Consider the following 24,587-nt stretch of genomic DNA (forward strand, 5'->3'; position numbering starts at 1 on the left):
AGCCACCGCGCCCAGCCTTTTGGTTTTTTTTGTTTTTTTTTTAGACAGAGTCTCCCTCTGTCACCAGGCTGGACTGCAGTGGTGGCGTGATCTCGGCTGACTGCAACCTCTGCCTCCCGGGTTCAAGCGATTCTCCTGCCTCAGCCTCCCGAGTGGCTGGGACTACAGGCGTGCACAACCATGCCCAGCTAATTTTTGTATTTTAGTAGAGACAAGGTTTCACCATGTTGGCCAGGATGGTTTTGTTCTCCTTACGTCGTGATCCGCCTGCCTCAGCCTTCCAAAGTGCTGTGATTACAGGCGTGAGCCACCGTGCCCAGCCTCATAATGTTTTCAATCTTTTGATATTACAAGCCATTCTGCAGTCTTTTAAGATTTTTTTTTTTTTTTTTTGCGACAGAGTTTCGCTCTTGTTGCACAGGCTGGAGTGCCATGGCGCTATTTTGGCTCATTGCAACCTCTGCCTCCCAGGTTCAAGCAATTCTGCCTCAGCCTTCCGAGTAGCTGGGATTACAGGCATGCGACATCCCATCTGGCTAATTTCTTGTATTTTTAGCAGAGACGGGGTTTTACCATGTTGATCAGGGTGGTCTTGAACTCCTGACCTCCAGTGATCCACCCACCTGGGCCTCCCAAAGTGCTGGGATTATAGGCATGAGCCCCGGTGCCTGGCCCAGCCTTTAAGATTTGATTGGGCAGGATGACAGTACCATACTTGAGTTCATTGGTTCAAGCCTGCAGTTACAGGCAAGCCAGGTAGTTGCCTCTCTACTCTGGTTCTCTTGGATTTACCTCTCAGAACAAACTGGCCAGCCAGCCAGCTGCCTTGCACTTTGTTTTGTTATTCACGTTTGTGCTCAGAAATTTCCAAACATTGTCCTGTTAAAACAGTGATGGATAACAGTTCCGGAGAACTCTCTTCCCTTACACACCCACCCACCCACACACACAGCTGTGCCTCTGAAAACACTGCTGAGTTCTCTCTCAGCCCACTCAGTTAAATATCTTTATTAATTCTCCTCCTCACTCGGTCCCTAGATCAGGAGTTAGAATGCCTGGGTTCAAGTTTTAGCTCAATACTAATTATTTAGTTGTGTGACTTTGGATAAATCACTGACCCCTGGTGTCCTGAGGATCAGTGGGCAAAACAAATGTGAAGTGTAAATAGTGAGTTGAGAGACTCCATCCTCTCCTGTCTCCAATCAATGGTTTGTACTACTCAGGTCCTGCTGTTTCGTACTCCAGTTTAGTCCTAGAACCATTTGCTTGCCTAGGGAGAAAAAGCATATTTGGCCTGGCACGGTGGCTGACGCCCAACACTTTGGAAGGGGGAGGCAGGCAGATCACTTGAGCCCAGGAGTTCAAGATCAGCCTGGGGCTGGGCGTGATAGCTCACAACTATAATCCTAGAGCTTTGGGAGGCCAAGGTGGGTGGGTCACTTGAGGTCAGGAATTCGGGACCAGCCTGGCCAACATGGCAAAAACCCGTCTCTACTAAAAAAAACACAAAAATTAGATGGGCATGGTAGTGCATGCCTGTAATCCCAGCTACTCTGAAGGCTGAGGCAGGAGAATCACTTGAACCCGGGAGGCAGAGGTTGCAGTGAGCCCAGATGGTGCCATTGCACTCCAGCCTGGGTGACACAGCGAGAGACCCTGTCTCTTAAAAAAAAAAAAAAAGGCAAGATAGTGGTTACCCTTCAGCAGAGTAGTAACTGACTGTGGGGTGGGGGGTGGGCAAAAGGCGAGGCTTTGGCAAGTTCAGAATATTCTATTTGTTGATTTGTGCATTGGGCACAGACACATGAGTGTGTTCAGTTTATGAAAATTCATCTGGCCGGGCGCAGTGGCTTACGCCTGTAATCCTAGCACTTTGGGAGGCTGAGGTGGGTGGATTGCTTTGAGCTCAGGAGTTTGAAACCAGCCTGGGCAATGTGGCGAAACCCTATCTCTACAAAAAATACAAAAATGGGCCGGGCCTAGTGGCACGCACCTATAGTCCCAGCTATTTGGGAGGCTGAGGCTGGAGGATCGCTTGAGTCAGGAAGTAGAGGTTGCAGTGAGCCAGGATTGTGCTGTTGCACTCTATCTTGGGCAACAGAGTGAGACCCTGTCTCAAAAAATAAAATAAAACAGCATTAAGACATATACCTAATGCTAAATGATGAGTTAATGGGTGCAGCACACCAACATGGCACATGGATACATATGTAACAAACCTGCACATTGTGCACATGTACCCTAAAACTTAAAGTATAATAATAATAATAATAATAAATAAAATAAAATAAAATAAAATAAAAAATTCATCAAGCGGTACACTTATATTTGCACTTTTTCTTTTTTTTTTTTTTGAGACGGCGTCTCGCTCTGTCGCCCAGGCTGGAGTGCAGTGGCGCAATCTCGGCTCACTGCAAGCTCCGCCTCCCGGGTTCACGCCATTCTCCTGCCTCAGCCTCTCTGAGTAGCTGGGACTACAGGCACCTGCCACCACGCCCGGCTAATTTTTTTTTGTATTTTTAGTAGAGACAGGGTTTCACCGTGGTCTCGATCTCCTGACCTCGTGATCCGCCTGCCTTGGCCTCCCAAAGTGCTGGGATTACAAGCGTGAGCCACCGCGCCCGGCCTGCACTTTTTCAGTATATTACACTTCAATAAAAAGAAAACAGGCTGGATGCAGTAGTTCACTCCTGTAATCCCAGCACTTTGGGAGGCCGAGGTGGGTGGATTGCCTGAGGTCAGGAGTTCGAGACCAGCCTGGCTAACATGGTGAAACCCTGTCTCTACTAAAAATACAAAAATTAGCAGGGTGTGGTGGCGGGCGCCTGTAATCTCACCTACTCAGGAGGCTGAGGCAGGAGAATTGCTTGAACCCAGGAGGCGGAAGTCACAGTGAGCCGAGATCGCGCCATTGCACTCCAGCCTGGGAAACACAGCAAGACCCCCACTCAAAAAAAAAAAAAAAAAAAAAAGTCTTTCAGACTGGTTACAATACTGAAACTAAAGCAGTGATGAAGTCAACCTCCAGTCAGCTGTACTGATGCAAAGGAGAAAATATCCTAGCTGAGATAAAGATTCAGACACCAAGGATATCGTCTCTGATTCTTACCAAGGGCAGCCTGAAGTTCCTATCGCATTAATGCAGAAATTAGTTGAGGTCAGGGATTGCTTTTAAAATCCTAGAAGGAGTCGGGCATGGTGGCTCATGCCTGTAATCCCAACACTTTGGGAGGCTGAGGTGGGTGGATTGCCTGAGGTCAGGAGTTCGAGACCAGCCTGGCCAACACAGTGAAACCCCATCTCTACTAAAAATACAAAAAATTAGCTGGGCATGGTGGCAGACGCCTGTAATCCCAGCTACTACGGAGGCTGAGGCAGGAGAATTGCTTGAACCTGGGAAGTGGCGGTTGCAGTGAGCCAAGATCGTGCCATTGCACTCCAGCCTGGGCAACAAGAGTGAAACTCCATCTCAAACAAACACAAAAATCCTAGAAGGCTGGGCACGGTGGCTCGCACCTGTAATCCCAGCACTTAGGGAGGCTGAGGCAGGAAGATCATCTGAGCCCTGTGTAACTGCCTAATGGGATCACCTAGTCTGCTGCCTACACAGCAGATATATCAAGACAGGGGAATTGCAATGGCAAAAGAGTAATTCACGCAGAGCCAGCTGTGCAGGACAGTGGAGTTTTATTATTATTATTATTATTATTGATTCAGCGTCTCGCTGTTTCGCCAGGCTGGAGTGCAGTGGTGCGATCTTGGCTCACTGCAACCTCCACCTCCCGGGTTCAAGTGCTTCTCCTGCCTCAGACTCCCAAGTAGCTGGGACGACAGCTGCACGCCACCACGCCCAGCTAATTTTTGTATTTTTACTAGAGACAGGGTTTCACCATGTTGGCCAGGATGGTCTCGATCTCTTAACCTCATGATCCGCCTGCCTCAGCCTCCCAAAGTGCTGAGATTACAGGCGTGAGTCACCATGCCCGGCCTGGAGTTTTATTATTACTGAAATCAGTCTCCCTGGAGCATTAAGGGATGAGAGTTTTTAAAGATAATTTGGTGGGTAGGGGCTTAGGAAGTGGGGAGTGCTGATTGGTCAGGTTTGAGATGGAATCATAGGGAGTTGAAATGAGTTTTTCTTGCTGTCTTCTGTTCCTGGTTAGGATGGCAGACCTATTAGGGCCAGATTACCAGTCTGGATGGTATCAGCTGATCCACTGAGTGCAGGGTCTGCAAAATATCTCAAGCACTGATCTTAGGTTTTACAATAGTGATGTTATCTCCAGGAGCGGTTTGGGGAGGTTTAGACTCTTGGAGCCCATGGCTGCATGACTCCTAAATTGTAATTTCTAATCTTGTAGCTTAATTTGTTAGTCCTGCAAAGGCAGACTGGACCCCAGGGAAGAAGGGGGCCTTTTCGGGAAAGGGCTGTTATCGATTTTGTTTCAGAGTGAAACCATGAACTGAATTCCTTCCCAAAGTCAGTTTGGCCTATGCCCAGGAATGAACAAGGACAGCTTAAGGGTTAGAAACAAGATAGAGTCAGTTAGGACTGATTTCTTTCACTGTCATAAAATCCTCAGTTATAATTTTGCAAAGGCAGTTTACCAGGAGTTTGAGACCAGCCTGGGCAACATAACAAGACCCCTATCTCTACAAAAAAAAAAAATTAGCCAGGTGCAGTGGTGTGCACCTGTAGTCCCACCCACTCAGGAGGCTGAAGCGGGAGGATTGCTTGAGCCCAGGACTTTGAGGCTGCATTGAGCTGTGATCACGCCACTGCACTCCAGCCTGGGCAACAAAGTGAGACCCTGTGTTTAAAAAAAAAAAACAAAAAAAAACTTTGGGAGGCGTCAGAGTCGAGACCATCCTGGCTAAAGTGAAACCCTCTCTACTAAAAAAAAATTAGCCAGGCACGATGGCGGGCGCCCCTAGTCCCAGCTACTTGGGAGCCTGAGGCAGGAGAATGGCGTGAACCTAGGAGGGTGAGCTTGCAGTGAGCCGAGATCGCGCCACTGCACTCCAGCCTGAGTGACAGAGTGAGACTCCGTCTCAAAAAAAGAAAAAAAAAAGAAAAGAAAGAAAAAAGCCGGGCACGCGGTGGCTCACGCCTGTTATCCCAGCACTTTGGGAGACCGAGGCGGGCGGATCACGAGGTCAGGAGTTCGAGACCAGCCTGACCAACATGGTGAAACCCCGTCTCTACTAAAAATACAAAAATTAGCCTGGCGTGGTGGCGCGCACCTGTAATACCAGCTACCCAGGAGGCTGAGGCAGGAGAATCGCTTGACCCCAGGAGGTGAAGGTTGCAGTGAGCCAAGATCGCGCCACTGCACTCCAGCCTGGGCGACACAGAGACTCCGTCTCAAAAAAAAAAAAAAAATCGTAGGAGCATCACAACTCACAGCACCTTCCTGTTGTCTGAAGGCCCCTCCTTTGGATCCCTCAGGACTGGCTCCAGGGCTTCAGCCTTGGAACTAGTTGTGGACTTTGGGTCCCTTTGGAATATTTATCTTTGGCTTGGAATAATGCAACAACATACCAGACCCAGCCTTGCCTTCTCTACGCCCTGTTCCTCCACAAATGACTCCAAGACTGTACCCTTAATCCTGAACCCTTTGCTGCACTTGCCCTAGTGAAAATCAAAGGTCTGCAAAGGCCGCGTCATTCCTGAATGATGTTCGGAGTCTGATGTCGTTTCTATGGGGGATTAAAATTAGCTACACTGGAGATGAATTACGGGGTGCAATGCAGCCAGTAAGGAGGGAAAGGGAGGCAGGTGCGATTCCTTCCACCTAAGCATCCTGGCCTGGCAGGCAACCTTTCCAGGGTCTTTCAGGCTGCAAACGACAAATCGTTGAGGATTGTGGGTTTCTCACGCGTAGGTGGCAGCGGCAAGTTAACCCCAGGAGAGGTGCCAGTCAGCAGATAATTTGCAAACTAACGTATTCTCCTCCTCCGAGGATCTGAGCCTCACGAAATAGTCTTTTCTTCCTTTTTCTCCCTCCCGCAGTCGAGTCGCTTTCCGTCCAGCTGGGGTCCCCTCCCCGCCCGGGTCCCCTCCCCCTCCCGGTCCCCTCCCCCGCCCGGGCTCCTCTCTGTCTCCCCCTCCCGGACTGCGTCCTCGCTCCGCCGGGCCCTCCTCGCCGCCAGCTTGTGAATGAGACGCTCAGTTTCTCAATGGAGCCGCGGGGGGCTCGGGCGGCCGCGGGGCGGCCGCGGCGTTGGCCGTGAGTCAGGAGGGGGGCGCGTTTCCCTCGCTCCCTCTCCACTCCCTCCCTTTCGCTGCGGCCGCCCGCGAGGAGCCTGGCTGAGGCAGCCGCGCAGGTCGCAGGGCCAGCGTCCGCGAGGACGGCCCGGTTGGGCGGCCCCGAGCCCTGTGGCGCTGTGGAGGAGCGGGAGCGCGGCCGAGGAAGCGGGGCGCCGAGGGGGTCGGCGGCCTTCGGGAAATTTCCGCCGACCCTTCGCTCCCGGCTCTAAAAGTTCCTGATTTCCGATTTCCTTTTAAATCCCGATCGTCTGTTAGCTCTTCGCCTGCACTTTTTCTTCCCCAGGAGATAAGGGGGAGTGTGAGGAAAGGAGCGAATAATATAAAAAAGGATTTCCTCCCGGAAGACAGCGGCAGTTCGGAGAGATTTTTCTGAAGGAAGCAGAAGCAGCGTTTGCGGCCGCTGCGGGCGCCGGGCCCTGCCGGCCACACTATGCGCGAGCCGGCCCGGGGCTGCTGAGGCGCGGGGACGCGGAAGCGGAGGCCGAGCGCGGCGGGCTCCCGCGCTCGCGAGCGAGTTCTGTCCGCCCGGCGGCGGTGGCGGTGGGATGGAGCCCGCGACCGCACCCTGGCCCGACATGGCGCCGGAGCTGACCCCGGAGGAGGAGCAGGTAAGCGGGCCGGAGGCCGCCGCGGTGGGTGTGTCCGGGCCCCCGAGGCCTACGCTGGCCTCTACCTCCCGAGCCCCGGCTCTTTGCAGCCCCGGGCCCGCAGCGCCCCCGCTCCCGTGCCCGGCCCGCGGGCCTCCCTCACCGTCGACCGCGCCCCAGGCCGCCATCCCCTCGTCGGGGGACCCACGGGACCTGCTCCTGTTCCCGCCGCTTCTTTCCCCAAGGCTTACGGGCCTCAGATGGTGCCCTCCGCACCCCACCCCCTATTCCAGGGGCAAATTTCCTTGGATCCAGGGGCCTCCTTCCTGAGATTTGCAGAACCGCTGCTTGCCCCCGGCCCTTCCGCTCCCTTGTAAATGTTTTCCGTGAGGGTTTGTGGCTTTTGAAGGGCAGGAAAAGCCCCAGTTTTGGGGGTGCTTCCTGTGGGGATTATCTCCCTTCCCGAGGAGAGGGCTGAGAATATTGGATGCATAGATGCCCTAGATTTTCAGAGGAGGCTCTTAGGTTTCTCAGGCCCAATTGAGCAGGTTATAGAAGATCCAGCCCTTCTCGTGTTCCTAAAGTCCCTGGCCTTGACCCCCCTATTCAGCTATCCCAGATGGGGCGCATGTCCTCACCCCCGGTCCCCTACCCTCGTCTCATCTGACTGTCTCCATCTTTCTGAAGCTTACATTGAGCTCTATTGTTCCTTAAAAGCCTATGACCTTTAGTTTTCAGAAGGAAGTGGTTTGTTGTCTAATTTTGGGGGCCCTTGTAACTTTCCCTCCCGCACATTCCAGCTGCGGAGACAGGGACCACTCCTGAGGAAGACGGGAAGGTCTGCTAGCTTAGATTGGGAACTCTACGGGCTTTTCGCTGTCTCTTCCTTGGCACTGCCCATACCCCGCCATAGCTATGCTCGATTATAGTCATAGTCTGATTCCATGTTATAAATAAAAAAATAAAAATAAACATGAAAAAAGAAAAAGGCAAACCATGCTGGCAACCCATTTCAAGCTCTACAGCTCTTGTTTCCAAGGACCACATTTGCTAGCACAGCCTCTAGTGTGAAGACAGTCTAGTTTTACAAACTATTATTGGCTAATGGGCTTGTTGACCTGATTTTTTAAAGTCCTTGTCTTTTCTCCTCATTTGTGGAGATGACATTTTTCTATTTGGCCTCAGGCCACGGTTTTGTCTTTTGACACCTGGTGATGAAATCAGTATGGGAAAAAAATTTAAAAAGAATTCTGCTTTGTAGAAGCAGTGGTAATGAATGTCCTGGTAACTGCAGTTGGATGTTAATAAAATGCTAGTCAGACCCTAGTGCAAGCAGGTGGCCAAGGAGCCCATCCTGCCAGAATTGGGAAGCACTTCAGTACTAAGATAGGATGTGTTGGCTGATTTTAAAGGGACAAAATCTCTTTCTTTCATCCTTTTCCTTGGGTCAGTCAGATTTGTTTTTAAGACTTAAAGGCATCAGTATTCTATGCAAATAGCATCCGTTGCAAATTTGAAAGCTAAAACCAGGAAAAGTAAATATTAAAGTATTGATAGTATTGACATAGTATTGGCTTTACTTTGTACATAGCGCGTACACATATATGCAGAATGTGTTTAACTAGTAAAAACCTTATCTTTTACCCTGAATTGAATGTGATGGGCATTAACAAGGACTAGGATGGAAACGGCAAAATGTTTATTAAAGTCAAGAGATTGTGTGTGTGTGTGTGTGTGTGTGTGTGTTTAAAATCTTATATCTTTTTTTCCTACAAAATATTTTTTTACAAGCATTTCAAAATATTGAAACATAAAAGCAGTATGGTTCTAATTATGGTAATGCCTAATGTTATCATATTTTAGTTTAATATCACATAAGAGTACTCTCTTTTTTTTTGAGATGGAATTTTGTTTTTTTTTGTTTTTTGAGACAGAGCCTTGCCCTGTCATCCAGGCTGGAGTGCAGTGGCCTGATCTTGGCTCACTGCAACCTCTGCTTCCAGGGTTCAAACGATTCTCCTGCCTCAGCCTCCCGAGCAGCTGGGATTACAGGCGCCTGCCACCATGCCCAGCTAATTTTTGTATTTTTAGTAGACACGGGGTTTCACCATGTTGGCCAGGCTGATCTTGAACTCCTCACCTCATGATCTGCCCACCTCGTCCTCCAAAAGTGCTGGGATTACAGTCGTGAGTCACCGTGCCCTGCCGGAGTTTGGGTTTTGTTGCCCAGACTGGAGTGCAATGGCGTGATCTCAGCTCACTGCAACCTCCGTCTCCCGGGTTCAAGCGATTCTCCTGCCTCAGCCTCCTGAGTATCTGGGATTACAGGTACCCACCATGCCCAGCTAATTTTTGTATTTTTAGTAGAGATGGGGTTTCACCATGTTGGCCAGGCTACTCTTATCATACTCCTGGCCTCAGGTGATCCACCTGCCTTGGCCCCCCAAAGTGTTGGGATCACAGGCGTGAGCCACCGCGCACAGCCAAGAGTACCCTTTTCTTTTTTAACTGAGTCTTGCTCTGTCGCCAGGCTGAAGTGTAGCGTTGTGATCTCGGCTCACTGCAAATTCCGCCTCCCTGATTCAAGGGATTCTCCTGCCTCAGCCTCCCGAGTAGCTGTGACTACAGGCATGCGTGCCACCACGCCCAGCTAAGTTTTGTATTTTTACTAGAGACGGGGTTTCACCATGTTGGAGGATGGTCTCGATCTCTTGACCTCGTGATCCACCCGCCTTGGCCTCACAAAGTGCTGGGATTACAGGCCTGAGCCGCCATGCCCAGCCAAGAGTACTCTTTTGTTTTTTTGAGATGGAGTCTGGCTCTGTCGCCCAGGCTGGAGTGCAGTGGCGTGATCTCGGCTCACTACAAGCTCCGCCTCCTGGGTTCATGCCATTCTCCTGCCTCAGCCTCCGGAGTAGCTGGGACTACAGGCGCCCGCCACCACGCCCGGCTAATTTTTCGTATTTTTAGTAGAGATGGGGTTTCCCCGTGTTAGCCAGGATGGTCTCTATCTCCTGACCTCGTGATCCACCCGCCTCGGCCTCGCAAAGTGCTGGGATTGCAGGCATGAGCCACCGCCCCCAAACAAGAGTACTCTTAACTATTAAGGTTTATTTAAGGCCAGGCGTGGTGACTCACGCCTGTAATCCCAGCACTTTGGGAGGCCGAGGTGGGTGGATCATGAGGTCAGGAGATCGAGACCATCCTGGCTAACAAGATGAAACCCCGTCTCTACTAAAAATACAAAAAATTAGCCGGGCGTGGTAGTGGACGCCTGTAGTCTCAGCTACTTGGAAGGCTGAGGCAGGAGAATGGCATGAACCCGGGAGGCAGAACTTGCAGTGAGCTGAGATTGCACCACTGCACTCCAGCCTGGGCGACAGAGCAAGACTCTGTCTCAAAAAAAAAAAAAAAAAAAAAGATTTATTCAAAATATTTAAATTAAACAGCAGTACATAAGTGTTAACCTTATCAAAGTGGTCCTCATGGGAAATGACACATTCACTCCATAATGCTGCCCTATTGCTCAAACCAATTTAACATTCATTTGGAGTTGATTTAGAAGCTTGTGGCAGAATCTTTGAAATTTCTTCAGTGTGGGAAAATCCTTGTACTTTTGAGAGTCAGTTTGATTTCTGTAAATAGCAAAAAATCTCTTAGAGCCTTATTTAAAGTAGGGGATCAAATTGGGTTTACACATTTTCATGCCAAAGTGTAGTGCAGTTAGGCCCTTTTTGGCCTGTGTGAACAGCCTTAAAGATATTTCTTTTCATTATTTTTTTCTTTCTTTTTTTTTTTTTTGAGACAGAGTTTTGCTCTTGTTGCCCAGGCTGGAATGCGATGGCGTGATCTTGGCTCACTGCAACCTCTGCCTCCCGGGTTCAAGCAATTCTCCTGCCTCAGCCTCCCTAGTAGCTGGGATTACAGGCGCCCGCCACCACACCCAGCTAAGTTTTTGTATTTTTAGTAGAGATGGGGTTTCACTGTGTTGGCCAGGCTGGTCTCGAACTCCTGACCTCAGGCAATTCACCCACCTCAGCCTCCCAAAATGCTGGGATTACAGGCATGAGCCACTGCACCTGGCTCCTCAAAGACATTTCTGAAGCAGAATACCTCCTGAGTGGTATCTCCTTCTGTACAGTCATATGAATCAGAAACCCAGAAGTCTTGGACACTGCTGTCCCTCTGCCCTTGTGTACAATACAGTGTTAGATTTTCCTGAATATCTCTTGAATTCATTGGCTTCCTTCTACCATCACTGCCATCACCCTGTTCCAAGCTACTATCCTATCCTGACAGGACTTTTGTTTCCCACCTGGTCCATCCGTATTCCAGAATCCAGAAGCCAGAGTCCTGTTGATTTCATCTTCCCCTCAGCCTGCCTGCCCCGCCAAGAAGCATTCATAAAACTCTTCAGTGGCTTCTGGTTGCTTTTTTTTTTTTTTTTTTTTGTGGAGACAGGATCTCATTTTTTCACCCAGGCTGGAGTCCAGTGGTGTAATCACGGCTCATTACAGCCTCGACCTCCTGGGTTCAAGCCGTCCTGCCTCAGCCTCCCAAAGCCTTAGGATTACAGGCCTTGTCATTGCTCTTGAGATCAAATTACAACTTTTGAACGTAGGCTATGTATCTAGGCCCTTGTGCAGCCTAGGCCCTAGCTAATTCTCACACTTGTCTCTGCTCCATGCACACTGGCCTTATAGTCCTGCGTTCTTGCCATGTTTCCTCCTGCTTACAGGGTCTTTGCAGGAGCTGCTTTCCTCTATCTGGAAACACCTCCCTTTGTTAACCTCCTCTTCATCCTTCAGCTCTCAAGTTTCACCTCCTTGGAAGGCCTTCCTTGACTTCAGTTAGAGTAGATTCTAACCTAATAGGTTCTCAGAGCACCCTTTACCTGTCATTCACATCACTTGTCACAAGTTAACACTTACTTGTGTGATTACATGACTGCAAGCAAGTTCTATGAGGGTTGGGATTATTTTCACTTGCTCCCCATCATATGCACATTGCCTAGCATAATGACTGACATAATGACTGGCACTTACGGAAATACTTGCAGAATGAATGAAGAGTAGTTGTACTCCTGTTTTGTATACAGGTAGCATCATCTTCTTTCAGAGTGGCTTAAAAATAAGCACATTACATATTTTGATTTTTTTCCCTATCAAATGGCAATATATACTTTGATTTATATGCTGTGTATGCATTGATATAGTTTTTGAAAGTCATGATTAGTCTCATTTTCTGTCTAGGCATGTGTTGAACAGATATAAATCCTCATTTGTAACTTTGGTGTTTCTTGTTTTTTCAGCTCTTCAATAATTATAAAGGCTACAATTGGGCTACAAGGAGAAATATGATGTTTTTGCTTTTAAGGAGCTTATATGAATAACAGTCATAACAGTATCTTTTCTTTTCTTTTCTTTTTTTTTTTTTTTTTTTTTGAGACGAAGTCTTTCTCTGTCCCCCAGGCTGGAGTGCAGTGGCGCGATTTCGGCTCACTGCAAGCTCCGCCTCCCGGGTTCACGCCATTCTCCTGCCTCAGCCTCCCGAGTAGCTGGGACTACAGACGCCCGCCACCACGCCCGGCTAATTTTTTGTATTTTTAGTAGAGACGGGGTTTCACCGTGTTAGCCAGGATGGTCTCGATCTCCTGACCTCGTGATCCGCCCTCCTCGGCCTCCCAAAGTGCTGGGATTACAGGCTTGAGCCACCGCGCCCGGCCCATAACAGTATCTTTTCTAAACTCCTGCTTTGAGTCAGGCTCTGTGGTGGGCATTTCACATGCAATTAATCGTCCCTCCCAAGACTGGAATTACTACCGTCACTTTGCAAATAAGAAAACTGACTGAGAGAAGGAAATTGCCCAAGGTCACATAGTTAACAAGTGATGTAGCCATGATTTCCACCCAGGTCTAGGTTTTCTGCCTTCACTGCCAGTATTTCCTCTTTTACACTACATTACTTCCCATGAAGCCATTAGCCAGTTTATTTAGATGCCTAAGTGGGTATAAAATAGCTAATTTTGTGGGTTTTGGTATTGATATATGTGTTTGGTTTTATTAATGCTTCTTAAAATATAGTTTGAAAGGTACAGAGGAAAAGATATAGAAAACCTTTACTCAACTGTATATTGCCAGCGGAAACATATTGTATACTCTGTGCAAGAAATTATGATGAAATTACTATAGGAAAAAAATTTGTTCCTTGAAACAGAGTTGTCAACTCTCCATTTCAAGGTGTGGTCACAACTATAATAAAATTTTATTTTCTCTATATCTTCTTGTTCTTTTACACAAGAAGGCTTGTAAAAGCCTTTATTTTTCTTTCTTTTTTTCTTTTTTTTTGAGACAGAGTCTCGCTCTGTTGCCCAGGCTGGAGCGCAGTCGTGGCTCACTGCAACCTCTGCCTTCCGGGTTCAAGCGATTCTCCTGCCTCAGCCTCCCGAGTAGCTGGGACTACAGGCATGCACCATCACACCCGACTAATTTTTGTATTTTCTTTTTAGTAGAGATGGGGTTTCACCATGTTGGCTAGTCTAGTCTCCAACTCCTGATCTCAAGTGATCCGCCTGCCTTGGCCTCCCCAAGTGCTCGGATTACAGGCGTGAGCCACCATGCATGGCCATAAAAGCCTTTCTTAATGGGCTGGCAGTTTGGCAGTGTGAAGGACAATTTCTACATATAAGTATTAATCTTCATTGTCATTATGTTATTAATTGTGTTTTGAGACGGAGTCTTGCTTTGTTGCCCAGGCTGGAGTGCAGTGGCACGATCTCAGCTCACTGCTACCTCTGCCTCCTGGGTTCAGGCGATTCTCGTGCCTTGGCCTCCTGAGTAGCTGGGATTACAGGCACCTGCCACCATGCCTGGTTAATTTTTGTATTTTTTTTTTTTTTTTTTTGAGACGGAGTCTGGCTCTGTCTCCCAGGCTAGAGTGCAGTGGCGCGATTTCGGCTCACTGCAAGCTCCGCCTCCTGGGTTCACGCCATTCTCCTGCTTCAGCCTCCTGAGTAGCTTGGACTACAGGCGCCCGCTGCCACGCCCGGCTAATTATTTGTATTTTTGGTAGAGACGAGGTTTCACAGTGTTAGCCAGGGTGGTCTTGATCTCCTGACCTTATGATCCTCCTGCCTCGGCCTCCCTAATTTTTGTATTTTTAGTAGAGATGGGATTTCACCATGTTGCCCATGCTGGTCTTGAACTCTTGACCTTAGGTAATCCACCTGCCTCAGCAGCCCAAAGTGCTGGGATTACAGGTGTGAGCCACCTCGCCCTGCCAAGACTCTTAACTAGAACTCTCACTAGATTAAAATTCTGTGTAATTATAGCTGTTTAGGGTCTTTTGGTTTTGCATGGATATCCCAGTGGTGATTGATAGGACAATAGAGTAGTTTTCGAAAGTACTTATGCTTCTGTTAATAGTTTTATTTTTATTTTTTATTTAGTTTTTTGAGACAGAGTCTTGCTCTGTCACCAGGCTGGAGCACAATGGCACAACCTCCACCTCCCGTGTTCAAGCGATTCTTCTGCCTCAGCCTGCCAAGCAGCTGGGACTACTGGCGTGCACCACCATGCCCGGCCAATTTTTGTATTTTAGTAGAGATGGGGTTTCACCATGTTGGCCAGGATGGTCTCTATATCCTGACCTCGTGATCCACCTGCCTCTGCCTCCCAAAGTGCTGGGATTACAAGTGTGAGCCACCGCCAATTTATTTTATTTTATTTTTTAAATAATAGAGATAAGGTGTCACTATGTTGCCCAGGCTGGTCTTGAACTCCAGGACTCAAGCAGTCTACCCACCTTGGCCTCCCAAAATGCTGGGAGTACAGGCGTGAGCCACCACGCCCAGCCTGAAATTATTTTTTTTGTTTTGTTTCTTTATTTTAATTTTATGTTTTTTCTTTTTTTGAAAATTCTTCAAGTTTATGTCATGTAGACCTTACAGTGTTGTAAGGATTAATAAGGAGATGCATGTAGAGCACTTAGCCCAATGCTTATATAATAAGTAGTCAGAAAAGTTAGCCATTATTATGATATTCATCATTGTTCTTTGTTTTTTCGTTTTGAGACAGTCTTGTTCTGTCACCTAGACTAGAGTGCAGTGGCACGATCTCGGCTCACTGCAACCTCCGCCTCCTGGGTTCAAGCAAGTCTCCTGCCTCAGCCTCCCGAGTAGCTGGGATTACAGGTGTCCGCCACCATACCTGGCTAATTTTTGTATTTTTAGTAGAGACGGCGTTTCACCACGTTGGCCAGGCTGGTCTCAATCTCCTGACCTCAGGTGATCCGCCTGCCTCGGTCTCCCAGAGTGCTGGGATTACAAGGCATGAGCCACCGTGCCCGTCCTCATTGTTTTGGAATAGCGAAAAATTTTAGAACCATGTTGGCTTAAGCCAATTACAAGGGGAAAAAATATTCATATCCACTCTGGGGACCATCACCTAGTACAGGTTCTTATGAATTCCAGAAAATTGTTATCTTGCATTTTTATAGTGTAGTTTTTAAAAGCCTATTCTAATTGCATGGTGTGGTTTTTGCTTTTTTTTTTTTTTTTTGGATACAGGGTCTTACTCTGTCACCCAGGCTGGAATGCAGTGGCATGATCATAGCTCACTGCAACCTCAACCTCCCAGCCTCCCAGGCTCAAGTGATCCTTCCATCTCAGCCTCCTGGGTTCCTGGGACTACAGGCATGCTACTACACATGACTAATTTTTTATATTTTTTGTAGAGGGGGGTTTTACCATGTTGCCCAGGCTGGTCACGAACTCCTAAGCTCAAGCAATCCTCCTGCCTCAGCCTCCCAAAGTGTTGGGATTACAGGCATGAGCCACTGTGCCCAGTCTGGTTTGGATTTTTGTAATGGAATCTTTTAAAGCTAAAAATTTAACTGCTTTAGCGTGGACTTCAGAGATTTTTGGCATTTTTCCCAAGGGCAAGGGTTTTGTCCCATTTCTTGCGGCCAAGAACTTCCCTTTTCCCACAGTCTTACATGTCCTGTGCTAAATGTCATCTGTCTCCCCGGAAGTTACCATACGTCAAGGACCAAATGATTCATGATGTTAAATTGAGGTCTTCTACAGAGAGAAAGAAGGAAGGAAAGGTGAAGAACTCTTATTTTCATTATTGCTGATAGTTTGTGATATTGTAAGTAGCAATTAGGTAAAATCTCATTTGGATGTGAGAATTTTGCTCTATTAAAAATTTCTGGTTGGGTGTGGTGTGGCTCACGCCTGTAATCCCAGCATTTCGGGAGGCCGAGGCAGGTGGATCACAAGGTCAAGAGATCAAGACCATCCTGGCCAACATGATGAAATCCCGTCTCTAGTAAAGATACAAAAATTAGCTGGGAGTGGTGGTGCGCACCTGTAGTCCCAGCTACTCATGAGGCTGAGGCAGGAGAATTGCTTGAACCGGGAGGCAGAGGTTGCTGTGAGCTGAGATCGCGCCACTGCACTCCAGACTGGTGACAAAGCGAGAATCCATCTCAAAAAAAAAAAAAAATTCTGAGCACAAGGGTCTTGGACTTTAGTTTTGTGAATATTAAGGGGCCTGGAGGTTTTCTCTAAGGAACCTGACCTAGTACTTATGAATGAATTGAAAAGACACTCCTTTAGAAAGGAGCAGAACTGGTTTTTTTTTTTTTTTTTTGAGATGGAGTTTCACTCTTGTCACGATCTCCGCTCACTGCAACCTCCGCCTCCTGGGTTCAAGCGATTTTCCGGCCTCAGCCTCCCAAGTAGCTGGGATTACAGGCACCCGCCACCACGCCTGGCTAATTTTTGTATTTTGTGTAGAGATGGGGTTTCACCTTATTGACCAGGTTGCTCTTGAACTCCTGATTTCAGGTGATCAGCCTGCCTCGGCCTCCCAAAGTGCTGGGATTACAGGCGTGAGCCACCATGCCTGGCCAGGAGCTAAACTGTTTTAAAGAGGTAAAAGTTAAGACTCATCGCGAGTATATTTTAGTTTCATTTTCTGACTTTTATGCCTTTATTGTCTTGGAAAAGCCATAGTAATTTTGGAGTACTTAAACTTTATTTTCTAAATATTAAGCCCCATTTTATGGCAGTGTGGGTGGTCCATTGCAGTGCCAAGATTAGAAGTCATAGAACCTAACCCTGATTATTTGTTCAGATACAACCTCTAGTGTAATATCAGCCATTTCACTGCTTCTGTCTACCATCCTGCCTTGGTATATCAGACAATTCTGGTACTTTCTTTTTCCTAATCAATTATTTTAACATTTTCCCCCTAAGCACACCTCCATGCGAGATCTTGGTTGCTCTTCCTGACCACTAAAATAACCACCGTTTTCTATTCCTATTCTTCTGGAATAAGGGAAGATGTTCCTAGAAAAGGTAGTTGAGCCTACACTTCTCAGTGCTGGAGGGCCTGGCATCAGCACTTTTATATCTGATTTTGAAAAGGCCCCTTAGGAACGTAACTGAGTTAGCTTCTTAAGCATTTGGTTCACTTTTTAAAAATTTTTTTAGTAAGAGACAGGGTTTCGCTCTGTTGCCCAGGCTGAAGTGCAGTGGCTTGATCCTAGCTCACTGCAGCCTGAAATTCCTGGGCCCAAGTGGTCCTCCTTCCTCAGCCTCCATAGTGGCTGGAACTACAAGCATGTACCACCATGCCTGGCACATTTTTTTTTTTTTTAAAGAGATGGGGGTATTGCTTTGTTGCCCAGGCTGGTCCGGAACTCTTGGGTTCAAGCAATCCTCCAGCCTCGGCCTCCCAAAGTGCTAGGATTACAGACATGAGCCACTGTGTCCATCCAGCATTAGGTTTTTTTTTTTTTTTTTTTTTTTTGAGACAAGGTCTCACTCTGTCACCCAGACTGGAGTGCAGTGGCATGATCATGGTTTGCTGAAGCCTTGACCTCCCTGGCCCAAGGAATCCTCCTACCTCAGCCTCCTGAGAAGCTGGGACTAAAAGTGTGCACCACCACACCACCATGCCCAGTTAGATTTTTTATTTTTTATTTGTTGTAGAGACAGGATCTTGTTCTGTTGCCCAGGCTGGTCTTAAACTCCTGGGCTCAAGTGATCCTCCAGCCTTGGCCTCCCAAAGTGCTGGGATTACAGGCGTGAGCCACTGCACCTGGCTGGCATTAGGTTGTTAAACATGGACATGGAGGGTCCAAACAGGAGGCAGAGAAGTTCCAGAACTCATGGGAAACCTTATTTATTAAGGATTGGTGATCTCTTAGGTCCAAACTATAAAATGATAAGACCGAAACAGTAGATTAGAGATGATTTTTTTCTTTAATTTCTGCTTCTGAGATAAGCATTTCATTTTTTCTTTTCTTTTTTTTTTTTTTGAGACGGAGTCTCGCTGTGTTGCCCAGGCTGGAGTGCAGTGGTGCAATCTCGGCTCACTGCAAGCTCTGCCTCTCGGGTTGATGCCATTCTCCTGCCTCAGTCTCCCGAGTAGCTGAGTAGCTGGGACTACAGGCGCCTGCCACCACGCCCGGCTAATTTTTTGTATTTTTAGTAGAGACAGGGTTTCACCATGTTAGTCAGGACGGTCTCGATCTCCTGACCTCGTGATCTGCCCACCTCGGCCTCCCAAAGTGCTGGGATTACAGGCATGAGCCACCGCGCCTGGCAGCGTTTCATTTTTTCTCTGGGAAAGGCAATTTCTGTAGTATGTACCAGTTTCCTCTGAAATACCAAATCTATCCACAACATACCTACACAGTACTTGTCACTTTTTTCAGTGCAGGTAGCACAGGTAAGTTTATTGAATTATTCTGAAGCCAGAATTTATTTCTACAGTAATTTCTGGGCAGGTTCTAAAAAAGTCATCTGTGACTTTAGGACTGAAGTGTCTCGTGATGTTCATCCATTAGTTACTTGTTCATTGCTTGAACACCTAGCTAATCTTTACCTTTGCATTTGTTTTGATGTGAATCATTATTACAGATACACGTCATTATGATAATATGATGATAATCATTCATTATATACATCATTACAACCAGTCTTTTAAAAAATGGGCTATTTAAGGCTGGGTGCGGTGGCTCACGCCTGTAATCCCAGCACTTTGGGAGGCCAAGGCGGTCGGATCACCTGAGGTCAGGAGTTCAAGACCAGCCTGGCCGACATGGCGAAACCTTGTCTCTACTAAAAATACAAAGAAATTAGCCGGGCATGGTGGTGTATGCCTGTAATTGCAGCTACTCCAGAGGCTGAGGCGGGAGAATCACTTGAACATGGGAGGCGGAGATTGCAGTGAGCCGAGATCACGCTACTGCACTCCAGCCTGGGCGACAGAGTGAGATTGCATCTGAAAAAAAAAAAAAAAGAAAAAAAATGGGCTATTTAGATTATCTACAATGATCATATGTTTCTGTTGTCGAGGCTGGAATGTGGTGGCACAGTTATGGCTCACTGCAGCCTTGACCTCTCAGGCTCAAGCGATGCTCCCACTTCAGCCTCCTGAGTAGCTGGGACCACAGGCCCCTGTCATCACATCCACTTAATTTTTTTTTTTCTCATTAATAGAGATAGGATCTCATTATGTTGCCCAGGCTGGTCTGAAATTCCTGAGCTCAAGCTATCCTTCCGCCTCAGCCTCCCAAAATGCCAAGATTATAGGCATAAACTACTGTGCCCAGCCCATATGTTTCTTTTTTTCTTTTCTTTTCTTTCTTTTTTTTTTTGGGGGGGGGGACAGAGTGGGACTCTGTCATCCAGGCTGGAGTGCAGTGGTGCAATCTCAGCTCACTGCAACCTCTGCCTCCGGGGTTCAAACAATTCTCCTGCCTCAGCCTCCCAAGTAGCTGGGACTACAGGCGCCCGCCACCATGCCCAGCTAATTTTTAAATTTTTAGTAGAGATGGGGTTTCGCCATCTTGGCCAAGCTGGTCTCAAACTCCTGACCTCAGGTTATCTGCCCGCCTTGGCCTCCCAAAGTACTAGGATTACAGGCGTGAGCCACTGTGCCCGGCCACTAATGTTTCTTTTATAATGAAAAATAACACTTTCTGAAAAGTACTATGTGTTCTTTACATGTTTAAGATTATACTATTAAATGCTGAGATCTCAGTTTTTAATATTATTGCAAATCTGGCCTTTTTATAAACCAAAAGATTTACAAGTAAAACCTAGGCCTTTTGGGATGTGATGGTGATGACCCTTTGGTAGACCTCAGGAATCCCTCGGCTTCCTTTGTGGCTCCTGGTGTTTTATTTAACGTTCCTGAATCTGTTTTGTCTTATTTCCTTAAGTTTTTTGGAGATCTGCTTAATTAAGTAAAATCCCTTGTATTTACAAAATGCTCAATAAATAGTGGTAATTTTTTGCTGTCTGTGATACAGGAAACTTTTTTTTTTTTTCAGATAAGAATAGGAAGAAAAATGAAGAGTCTGACTTTGTAGCATTGAAATAAAAGATTTCAAGATAGCCTAAGAATTCTAACAGTTATCATGCATGAGTAATATACATAGCAGAGTACTGAGGCTACCTTAGCTCATTTTTTACTGTTAAGACTTTTTGCATCATCCATTGGTTCATTGGTTTATTTCTTCTTTCTAGGTTACACATTACCTTTAGGTGCACTGGTGGTGGTCTGCTTCTGCTGCTTCTTTTCAGATAAAATATTAAAAGGTCATCTGATGGTCTAAAAATGATTCGTAAATGAGTGCAAAGAATGATAGTTTGTATTATCTTCCATATCTTATTTAAACAGCCTTTATGAAGAAAATTATCATTCCATTGTTTATCTCTGGTTCCCTATCAGGATGATCCTCCCCGCAGAACATTTGTCAATATCTAGAAATTTCTTCAGTTGTCATGACTGTGGGAGGTGGTACTGGCGTCTAGTGGGTAGAGGTCAGGAATGCTGCTAAACATCCTCTAATGCATAGGACAGCTCCCTACAGCAGAGAATTATCTGGTCAAAATGTCAGTAGCACCAGAGTTGAGAAACCATGGTTTATCTCTGAAAAATTTTGTAGTTAGGAACAGTTTGAAGTTTTCACTTTAAAGTTTAAGATAGGTCTTTGCTCAACACATTTAGTATTTATGAAAGTATGTGTCACCAAATACTGATTTCAGCAATTGACTTCTCATACTGAAAAGTCTAAAACCAATTGTTTTATAGCATAACCATCATAGGGGGTAAAATGAGCCATTTCCACACCCTTTGCAGGGGTTTTCAGAGGTGGAGGGATTTTTTTCAGCCTTTAAAAAAATTATTATTATTATTATTATTATATATTTTTTGAGATGGAGTCTTGCTCTGTCGCCCAGGCTGGAGTGCAGTGGTAGAATCTCGGCTCACTGCAACCTCTGCCTCCCGGGTTCAAGCAGTTCTCCTGCCTTAGTCTCCTGAGTAGCTGGGATTACAGGCGTGTGCCACCACGCCAGCTAATTTTTGTATTTTTAGCAGACACGGGGTTTCACCATGTTGGTCAGGCTGGTCTCGAACTCCTGACCTCGTGATCTGCCTGCCTCAGCCTCCCAAAGTGCTGGGATTACAGTCGTGAGCCACCGCACCCAGCCAAAATTTATTTTTATGTATTTATTTTTAATAGAGAGAGGGTCTTGTTGTGTTGCCCAGGCTGGTCTCAAATTCCTCGCCTCAAGGGATCCTCCTACCTTGCCCTCCCAAGCGTTAGAATTACAGGCATGAGCCACTGCACTCGAGATGGAGGGATTTTATATGACAGAACACTATTGAGCTTTGCCATGGCATGATAATGTGGTGTCATTTTTTTTTTTTTTTTTTTTTTGAGAGGGAGTCTCACTCTGTCGGCCAGGCTGGAGTCAGTGGTGCTATTCTGGCTCACTGCAAGCTCCACCTCCTGGGTTCACGCCATTCTCCTGCCTCAGCCTCCCGAGTAGCTGGGACTACAGGCGCCTGCCACCACGCCTGGCTAATTTTTTTTGTATTTTTAGTAGAGCTGGGGTTTCGCTGTGTTATCCAGGATGGTCTTGATCTTCTGACCTCGTGATCCACCCGCCTCAGCTTCCCAAAGTGCTGGGATTACAGGAGTGAGCCACCATGCCTGGCCAATGTGGTGTCATTTTATTTTTCCCCTTCAAGTGTTTCTCTTTTTTAAAATTATTGTTTTTGGCCAGGCATGATAGCTTAAGCCTGTAATTCCAACACTCTGGGAGGCTGAGGCAGGAGGATCGATTGAGCCCAGGAATTTGAGGTTACAAAGTTTACAGAGCTATGATTTTGCCGCTGCACTCCAGCCTGGGTGACAAAGTGAGACCTTATCTCTATTAAAAAAAAGACATAATAATTGTACATAATAATTGTGCATATTGTGATGTTTCAGTACATGTATACCTCCAAATGTTTCTGAGTGTTGCCGTGAAGTGTCTCTGTTCCCCTGATAATCACCACACGATGTTATTTTTTATCAATCCTTTTTCATGTTAATGTCAACTGAGGATTTTTTTTAGATCATAAGCAGAAATATAGTTTGTTCATTCAACAATCATTTATTATCTGTTGGTATGTGCCAGGTCCTTGTATAGCAAGGTTGGAGCTCTCTATCCTTGAGGAATTGCTTTCTAGTTCTTTGAAGGCAGTTATTAAACTATAGAATACCTGTCAAGGAGGAGGACTTGTTACATGCAATGAGGACAGGGACTCGAACTTCTGAATTCTTAGTATATTTTGGAGGGTTCAAAATATGTTTGCTGACACATGGAATCAACCTCAGTGCCCATCAACAGTGGACTGCATAAAGAAAATGTGGTACATTTACACCATGGAATACTACAGAGCCATAAAAAGGATCATATCTTTCGCAGCAAGGATAGAGCTGGAGACCATTATTCTAAGCGAACTAATGCAAGAGCAGAAAACCAAATGCCAGCCAGGGGTGTGGGCTCACGCCTGTAATCCCAGCACTTTGGGAGGCTGAGGCAGGTGGATCCCTTGAGGTCAAGAGTTCAAGACCAACCTGGCTAAGATGGCAAACCCTTTCTCTACTAAAAATACCAAAGTTAGCTGGGCATGGTGGCAGGTGCCTGTAATCCCAGCTACTTGGGAGGCTGAGGCAGGAGAATTGCTTGAACCCGGGAGGCAGAGGTTGCAGTGAGCCGAGATGACACCACTGCACTCTAGCCTGGGCGACAGAGTGAGACTCCATCTCAAAAAGAAAAAAGAAAAAAAAATGCCACACATTATCACTTATAAGTGGAATCTAAACATTAAGTACACATGGACACAAAGAAGGGAACAATAGACACCTGGGCCTACTTGAGTGTGGAGAGTGGGAGGAGGCTGAGGATCAAAAAGCTGTCTATTGGGTACTATACTTATTACCTGGGTAACAAAATAATCTGTACATCAAACCCTGTGACACACAATTTACTTATGTAATAAACCTGCACATGTACCCCCTGAACCTAAAATAAAAGATGGAAAGAAAAACAGAAAACAAAGAAACTAAAATATGTTTGCTGAAGAATGAGTGAAACTTTTTTGAAATTGTTCCTCACATAGCCTATGAAGCAGGTATTGTTTTGATTGTTTTGCTTAAGATGAGTGTCTTTTTTTTTTTTTTTTTTTTTTGAAACAGAGTCTTGCTCTGTCACCCAAGCTGGAGTGCAGTTCATGCCATTCTCCTGCCTCAGCCTCCTGAGTAGCTGGGACTACAGGTGCCCGCCACCACGCCTGGCTAATTTTTTGTATTTTTTAGTAGAGATGGGGTTTCACCGTGTTAGCCAGGATGGTCTTGATCTCCTGACCTCGTGATCCACCCGCCTCGGCCTCCCAAACTGTTGGGATTACAGGTGTAAGCCACCGCGCCTAGCCTAGGATGATTGTCTTTAAGATATAGGGATGATATTCTGAGGCTTTCAGTAGAAGCGCTGAGACTCACTCTTCTGGTTAACTGCTGTCTCCAGTGCACTTCATCTGCCTTTAACCATGTATGTTTATGTATGACACACATACCCCAGAAATAGCTCTCCCTGGACATTTGTGGGTTCAACATTCCTGGTTTCAGCCACTCACAAGTTTCCCTGTAGAGGTATGGCTACATTGTTCCCAGTTATTTATTGTTCCAAGATGTCACTGTTTAATGTACATTTACATATGACAGAAATTATATGATTTAATGAGGTTAATGAAGTTGGGGAGTTCATATAAGCCTCTGGCTGTACCTCTCAGAATAGAAGGTCTGCTCTTTGCCTTTATGAAAATCCATCTTGGCCAGGCGCAGTGGCTCACGCCTGTAATCCCAGTAGTGTGGGAGGCCAAGGCAGGAGGGTCATCTGAGGCCAGGAGTTCGAGACCAACCTGGGCAACACAGTAAGACCCCATGTCTACGCAAGTAATAATAATAATAATAATAATAATAAATTAGCTGGGTGCGGTGGCTCACATCTGTAATCCCAGCACTTTGGGCTGCTGAGGCGGGTGGATTACCTGAGGTCGGGAGTTCAAGACCAGCCTGACCAACATGGAGAAACCCCATCTCTAATCAAAATACAAAATTAGCCTGGCATGGTGGCACATGCCTGTAATCCCAGCTACTTGGGAGGCTGAGGCAGGAGAATCTCTTGAATCCAGGAGGCAGAGATTGTGGTGAGCCGAGATCGTGTCATCGCACTCCAGCCTGGACAACGAGCGAAACTCTGTCTCAAATAAAAGTAATAAAAAATAAAATTAAAAAAATAAAATAAAATAAAATAAAAAATAAATTAGCCGGGCATGGTGGCACATATCTGTTGTTGGCTGATGTGGGAAGAT

General features: G+C 46.5%; 1 protein-coding gene across 2 annotated transcripts in view; it reads left to right on the forward strand.

Annotated features, from left to right (window-relative positions):
* Positions 1–6,304: 6,304 nt before the first annotated feature.
* The window catches only part of PTPN9 (protein tyrosine phosphatase non-receptor type 9), a 112,150-nt gene continuing 93,867 nt past the window's right edge, over positions 6,305–24,587 (forward strand). The window contains exon 1 of one of the 2 annotated variants that reach the window (XM_032175922.2): positions 6,305–6,879. In XM_032175922.2, coding sequence (XP_032031813.1) covers positions 6,817–6,879 — 63 coding nt within the window. In that variant the 5' untranslated portion in view covers positions 6,305–6,816. Of the gene's footprint in view, positions 6,880–16,749; positions 16,796–24,587 lie in introns of those variants that run through there. The other variant, XM_032175923.2, reaches the window with a different exon arrangement.

Source organism: Hylobates moloch, unplaced genomic scaffold (genome assembly GCF_009828535.3).
Source record: "Hylobates moloch isolate HMO894 unplaced genomic scaffold, HMol_V3 SCAFFOLD_14, whole genome shotgun sequence".
Taxonomy (NCBI): Eukaryota; Metazoa; Chordata; class Mammalia; order Primates; family Hylobatidae; genus Hylobates; species Hylobates moloch.